Source organism: Phaseolus vulgaris, chromosome 1, assembly GCF_000499845.2.
Source record: "Phaseolus vulgaris cultivar G19833 chromosome 1, P. vulgaris v2.0, whole genome shotgun sequence".
In the NCBI taxonomy this organism is placed as follows: domain Eukaryota; kingdom Viridiplantae; phylum Streptophyta; class Magnoliopsida; order Fabales; family Fabaceae; genus Phaseolus; species Phaseolus vulgaris.
The window spans coordinates 8,895,879-8,903,727 of record NC_023759.2 but is presented as its reverse complement, the minus strand read 5'-3'; the positions used below and the strand labels follow the sequence as shown (position 1 = coordinate 8,903,727).

At 32.0% G+C, this 7,849-nt stretch overlaps 1 protein-coding gene across 1 annotated transcript; it reads left to right on the top strand.

Moving 5' to 3' along the window:
* Positions 1-2,696: 2,696 nt before the first annotated feature.
* On the top strand, positions 2,697-4,364 carry LOC137813495 (rust resistance kinase Lr10-like). The gene is made up of 2 exons (XM_068615786.1): positions 2,697-2,934; positions 3,130-4,364. Exon 2 carries the CDS (start codon positions 3,147-3,149, stop codon positions 4,218-4,220), a length of 1,074 nt encoding a protein of 357 aa, XP_068471887.1. The 5' UTR covers positions 2,697-2,934; positions 3,130-3,146; the 3' UTR covers positions 4,221-4,364.
* The last annotated feature ends 3,485 nt before the right edge of the window (positions 4,365-7,849 follow it).

Sequence of the window (7,849 nt, the reverse complement as noted above, 5' to 3'; positions counted from 1 at the left end):
CATCGAAGAGATGCAACTATGCTTGCTTCATCTGATCGAACAGACACAAACACTTTGATTGTATACTTTGTGATGCAATTCTTCTTGAGTATTGGATGTAACTGATAGAAGGCAACGAAAGACTTGTAGATTTGTAGAACAAACATCGAATAACTATGGAAGTTTATGGGTTTAGGCGTGTTACAAGGTGCAAGGATCAAGGAAGAGGCTGGACCAACTTCCTTGAGTTCTAATAATGCAAGAAACATCCTTGAGACTCCTAAAGAGACTACTAAGTTCTTAAACTACTTTTCATTTCTAGCTTGTCATGTTACAATCCTAAACACAAGGAACTCTCCACTCTTGTGTTGACACATGGCAAGGAGTGATTGAAGGTGCCTAGTCTTGTTTGGAGAGAAGGATATTCTTATTCTATAATTGGCTTGGAAATACAAAGCTAAAAAATATTATTCTATTATTTACAAATTTATACAAGACTAAGGCAGATATTACTTGTTGTATTCTTCCAAAATGATCATTTGCTCTTAGTTGAAAGAAAAAGTGGCTTTAGCTAGGGTGGTCCTCCATTACTTTGTCTTATAAGGTTTTATTTGAACAAATAAAGTTGATATGAAGCCTAAGCATTCATAGTACATATTGAAGACTTATAAAGGCTTATGCAAATAATGTTTGTTTCTTCATTTCTCTCAAGTGCATCTTGCTCAAAATCTCTTAAAAAGCATGCATAAAGCTACTTCACGCAAACAACTTTTCTGAAAAGATGAAATGAAAGTCTTGTGAAGTCAACAAGTTATCTTAGGTCATATACGTAACACAATCTGCCTACGCTTGATAAGTCATATAGTGCGTAAAGAAGACACATGTTTTTAACGTTTCATGGAAAGCATTCAATGCGTTTACATGCTTGAACATGGTCAGACACAAGACTAAGAAAATTAAGGATGCAAATTCTCATAACAACTCCCAAAAATATTTGTAATGACGCTCTTTTCTTCTCAGCTTTGTATAAAGAAGATATATATATATATATATATATATATTGTGAAGAAGATAAATATATTTGTAATGACTCTTTTCTTGGTTTAACATGCTCTCTAAACGATTGGTGAGTGTTGATATGTCAAAGTGGGAATATAACATTCATAATGAAGACATGTTATTTTATATAAAATAAAATAAAAAGTTTAAGAAAGATTAAACACCAATGACGAAAGTACTATACTAGACCAACATTGACACTAAGAGATGAATGCTTAGGTAACGAATGATATTAGATACTATAATAGTCTTAGCCGTAAACGATGGATACTAAGCGTTGTGTATATCAACCAATGCAATGTTGTAGCTATTGCGTAAGTATTATGCCAAGAGAATACGTCTGCAAGAATTAAATTCAAAGGAATTAACAAAAAAAAAACTTGAACTAAACTAAAAGGAAAGTTGATAAAGAGAGACACCAAAATGAACTTCATTATAACCATGGGTGTTACAAATTTCAAAAATATCCTATTTAAAGACCTTTATTCAACAAATATGTTTTACACTACCAATTACACGCGGCACATAAAATAATGTTATTAATGTCCCACTTATCTTAGAAGCAAAAAATATATGTCCATTAAATTTTTTTTTTTATCAGCAATAAATTAATAGAATAAATAGAGACACTTAAGGGGTGTCCCAACCCTTTTACAGACCCACACTAGAGTTAAGCACACAACAGTATAAACTAAAGTTACAAATAATTCACTTAACACTAGATGGGTTACAGGGAAAGCTAGCTGTTTCTTTGAACATCCTACACATCAACTAGCCAAAGAACATCCTACATGTCCATTAAGTAATTTTGTCAAAGAAAAACATTTTCTTCTATTCTTTTATGATTTTCCTCAGACTCATAGCTCTTTACCCACTCCTTTTTGATGTATCTAGTTTCTTGACTATTTTTTTTTCTTTAAATTCGAAATCTTAACAACTACTTTTTATGAATGAACCACAGTTTTTTTTTCACATTAATGTGACTTCTACGTAGTTAAGTTTATTTAATAGTTTCATTTTCAACCAATAGAGATACTTTGATTAAATCATCCCAATTATATTTATTGGAAGATGCGCTTATGTTTAAAAATAAGTATGATTTACGATGTTGATATTTGCTTATATTTAACTTCATTAGTTTTTTTTTTTTAAATTGAAAGTAAAGAGAGAGTACTTAGTAGTCTTTATGTGTTTCTTGGAACAAACTTTTGTTGTTGTCACATGCACTGCTCATTAGTCTTTGGCTTGACTTTTCTGCATTATTACGCATTGAAGATATAGGACTTTTGTGGCAGTGAATTTCCAAGAATTTGAAAAGGTGGTCTTGTATACGAGAGTGACTCTCACTGCATTATTGTTGTTTGGCGGAGTCAATTCTTGGCACTTAATATGCACCTACCTTGACATTCATAGAATTAAATGTGACACGTACGGACCAAATTAAGGGACTTCACTTTTCCATTAAAAGAACTATTTTAAAACGCAGACTTTGACTAATTTTTTTATTTATTTTTTATCAGCAAGACTTTGACTAATGAGAAATCGCAGGTCTTCTTTTTTATCTTTTCTGTGGTTTCTGCAACTGATTGCAAATGTAAAAAACAAATACAGATTAGAAGTGTTAGCATAAACTAAAAGAGGAAGCTCGGTTAACAGCTGTTTCCCGTAAGAAATCAAAATGGCAAGTGTGTTGCTCCTCCAACATGATTCTGCACTGATGACGCTATTGCTGTTATAACTTGATTTTGAGATGGTCCAAACCAAATTGTGCTGAGTGCAAAAGAAAAGGCAAGAGATGTACATGGAAGACCAACAACTCTACAGGAGACATCGATTGTTTTAAATGCAAACCGAAGAGAATTCACGTTCCTAAATCTTTTATTTTTGCTTCTACAGGTAACATCAGAGACTCTTACACATTCGCTTTTTAATATAGTTCAATTCCTTATTCCAACAGTTTAGGATGTCAACAATTGTATGGCCTTATAAAGTATAAGCGTATGAATTGAAACAAGTAATGTTTCAGTGTAAAGACTGAAACAAGTACATAAATCTTTCTTTTTTTAATGAAGTCTCCAACTGCTATTCTAGGTTCGATCCTTTTGGGGATGGTGGTCATTGCTGTCTTTATGAGCATCCTCTATTTTAGGAAAAAGCAAGAAGACCAAGCAAGAGTGGACAAGTTTTTAGAGGACTACAGGGCAGAAAAGCCTGCAAGATTCACCTACGCTGACCTGAAAAGAATCACCAATGGCTTCAAAGAAAAGCTAGGAGAAGGAGCTCATGGGGCTGTGTTCAGAGGAAAACTTTCGAGTGAGATTCCGGTGGCTGTGAAGATCCTCAACAATACGGAGGGAGAGGGGAATGAGTTCATCAACGAAGTCGGAATTATGGGCAAAATCCATCACATCAACGTGGTGCGTTTGCTTGGTTTCTGTGCAGATGGACCCCATCGTGCTCTTGTCTACAACTTCTTTCCAAACGGTTCCTTACAAAGCTTCATATTTCCACCAGAAGACAAGGACCATTTCCTTGGATGGGAGAAGCTTCAACACGTTGCTCTTGGTATAGCTAAAGGGATTAAGTATCTTCATCAAGGTTGCAATCATCCCATTATTCACTTTGACATAAATCCTCACAATGTGTTACTTGATGACAACTTCACTCCAAAAATCTCTGATTTTGGCTTAGCCAAATTGTCTTCCAAGAATCCCAGTTTGGTGTCCATGACAGCTGCTAGAGGAACTTTGGGATACATTGCACCTGAAGTCTTCTCCAGAAACTTTGGAAACGTGTCTTACAAGTCCGATATTTACAGTTATGGAATGCTGTTGTTAGAAATGGTTGGTGGGAGAAAGAATGTGGACATGTCTTCTCCACAAAATTTCCAAGTTCTATACCCGGATTGGATCCATAACCTGGTTGATGGAGATGTACATATCCATGTTGAGGATGAAGGTGATGTTAAGATTGCAAAGAAACTAGCAATTATTGGGCTTTGGTGCATTCAGTGGGAGCCAGTGAACCGTCCATCCATAAAATCTGTGATTCACATACTAGAAACTGAAGAGGAAAACCAGTTGGTTGTGCCTCCTAATCCATTTCACTCAACAACTTCCACTACAGCTAAGGGACTCAGTTCCACAAGACGACCTTTGCAGTTGGAAGTAATTCAGGAATGATTTACCGGCAAAAAATAATGTTTAACTTGTAGAAAATTATAGTCTATTATTTTATGAAATATGACGAAATCTATAACATCTAGTCTATAAAGGTATTTTTGTAGTGTTAGAAACAATAATGAAATAAAGGAAATTCTTAAACTAGAGGTAGAGTATTTTTTCAAGTATTGTCATCTCATTCCACTATAAGAAAAAAAAAATATTTACCAAAGGTTATTTAGCAGATATTAATATAATTTTAGGAGAAGATTTTTTAACCTGTTTGTAGAAAAAAAAAAAATAACTGATTGATGATGGTTTTTCTATGTAGGCTTTCTTGTCTCTGTGGTTAGAACTTACCTATTTCTATAACGTTCACTAAATATCAAGATATGTGCAAAAGTTTAATTGAAAAGATATTGACATTATAAAAATAAATTTGCGTGAAAATTAAATGAAAACAGAGTACATACTTAGAAGAACTCAATTGATAAAATCAAGATTGAAGTTAATCTTTCTCACTCTTCTGAATCATGGATAAATAGAAACATCCAATATTTTGAATTAATTGATGATGCAACATATAAGAGTCATTCATATTGATGTCTCAATTATGAAATTATTAAGATTATCTCCTAAATATTGATGACTTAAGTAGTTAGAAAACATTCTCATCATTGAGAAAATATGTTATATAGCAATTGATATATTCCATGTCTAGTATCAAAACATATCAAATATTCTCATTTAAGTCAGATTCTTAGAAGTACTTTTCAGTTAAATTCAAGAATCAAGTTCATGAATAAAAACTCAAGTTTTAAGCACAAAATACAAGAATGAAGTTCATGAATAAAAATTCAAGCACTAAGCACATGATCCAATCATCAAGTTCATGAATAAAAATTCAAATTTTAAGCACAAAAAACAATAATCAAGTTCATGAATGAAAATTCAAGCTTTAAGCATAAAATGAAAATACCAATATCAAATAAGAAAAAAATATCATATATAAATATTATCGGGATTCATTAGAGTTTAAAAAGATTACATTCAATCTAAAAAAAAGGAATTAGCCACCTATGGTGGCCATTACCTGCACCAAAGCAAAAGATAGAAATCCAAAATGTTTCTCCCTGACGACTACTGATGACATTTTACGGCAAGTGCATCGCATTTGTCAGAAATAATAATTGTCCCTAAGGACGAATATCGATCCCACAAGGAATAGTGAATTATCGAGTACAAAATTCGCTAAATATAACAATAGAATAATAAAAATAGTTTTGAAGTGATTGTGGTGGCACTGATCAATAAGAAAACAAACAAAGAATTAGTTGCTTCAATTGGAAAAATATGGATTAGATTTCATCTCTCCCACTCTCATGTATTTTGATTAGCATGTTAATATTGAGTTCTTTGATTGAAATTGATGGTCGTAGAAAATTCATTTCTATCGATCTCTCGCATATAAAACTCTCGCATACTTATAAAAACAACTTAGAAATCACAATTAGACATTAATGGCAATTAACATTTCAAGTCTATCTCTAGCACTCAAATATGTTAAGTATTGATGTTTAGGTATGAACCCTAAAAATACCTCTCGGTCATATTTAAGATTCTTAATTTGTCACGGAAAGTTAAAAGTAAAACAACAATACCAATAATCAATCAAGAACTGAATATTATATATAAGATATCACCTCAATACATAAAAGTTTGAGCATATTACTCCCAATCCAAAAGGGTAGAATTAGCCACGCATACTTCTAGCACCTTCCATTCTCCCAATTGGGTTTCAATTCACTCTATGGTGTTTTCCTCTCAATCTGACACACTAGGGTTGAACTTCTAACCCCCTATTTATCCTAATTTTCTAGGGTTAAGTGGCTTCATGTATCGTGCTAATGGGCCAAGTGATAAAACATAAAAAAATGCTCAATCTTTGTTTGCATCTTTTTCCATTCTGGGACCTTCCAACTTTCTCTTTTTAGCTCAAATTATTCTCCTTTACTCCAAATCTTCAATCTTCCCTAAAAATCTGCAATTAACACCAAATTTGAGAATAAAATGCTCTTATTCAAATAATGCTCATAAAAAATGTAAAAAGGTATTCATAAATTAAGGATTATTTTATATGTAAATTAGCAATAAATCCTCATAAGTGCCTATATTTTAATATGAAATATTACTGAAATTAGACACTTATCAACTACTTCCTAGGGTTTCTTTTTTCTCCCTTTCTTTCATCCTTATGCCCTTATTTAACTTAATTGCACTTAGGCTAAGTGACATCTCTATTCATTATTGTTGAACAAGGTACTTTGATGTTTCCAAATCTGCTTTAAAGACTTGAAGGATTTGTTGTTGTGTATGTGTTGTTTAGTAGATTTTGAATATTAATTCACACCTAGTTATGATCCAAGTTCATTTGATTCTAAATTTCTTTTGAAAGTTTTGTTTTCTAAAATTTGTGTTAACTTTAGTTAGTTGTTTCATGATTTAAATCAGTTGGAAAAGCTTTGGTTCAAAGTATGGTGACTACAAAAGTTGTTCATCTGGATGATTTATCATGAGAACCGATTGAATTGCACTTAGTGTTTTTTTAAAAGGATTTAAAAATGATTTGTTTCCTTTTGTCTTTTATGTAAATCCAAAATAGTCGGTTATTTCGATAATTGAACTGACTGTTTTATGTGTTGTCTTTACTAGAAAAAGAAATCAAATAGTTTGTTTTGAAAATCAATAAAGTGTTTTTAAAAAAAATTTGTTACAGTTTTTCAAACTGTTTTTAAATGCTTTTAAACTGTTTCAATTAATGATCTAACAGTTTTAACCTCTTTTTAAAGTCTATATAAAGGTTGGTTTTTTATCATTTGGAAAATAAGGAGTTTTGATAAAAATGTTTTCAAGAAAAGATCAAAGAGCTTTTACTCATTCTAAGAGTCTTGGATCATTGCTTGTATGTGAAGTAGGAATATGGGTTTTCTATTCAATTTCTACTGCTTTGAAAAGCCCAGGTGTATTCTATTTCTTTCTTTGAATCTGTAATTCTGTGTAAAACAATTTTTGAAAGTGGTTATGGAAATTATGGTTTTGGCTAAGAGTGTTGTGTGTTCTTTAGGAATTCAAGATCAACATTTTTGGTGTGGTTTTGTAATCTGGTTTGGATTTCATAGTGAATTCTCAGTGGTTAACTGAGGATTGGATGTAACTCTTGGTTAAGAGTGAACTACTATAAATCTCTCTTTTATTCTCTGATAAACTGCTATATAATTTGTTCTATTATGCTGCATTAAACAATCAGTACTTTCGATAAAACAATTGGTTGATATTTCTTAAAGAACTGTTAATTTGTTAATAATCTAGTTGAACAGATAAATCAATTGATTGATTTTACAGATATTTTCACTCTATTTCCAATTTTTGCGAAAATCTTGTGAAAACAATTCACCTCCTCTTATTTAGGTCATACATTCTAACAATTGACATCAAAAGTCGAGTTCTTGAAAGTTACTCAAGTTTCGATCCTAAATCTTTTTGAAAAATGGCTGAAAAAATACCCTTTTCGAAGGGTGCTTCTATAAACAAACCACCTTTGTTTTGTCCGCTGAACTATCATTTCTGGAAGGTAAGAATGAAAATTTTTG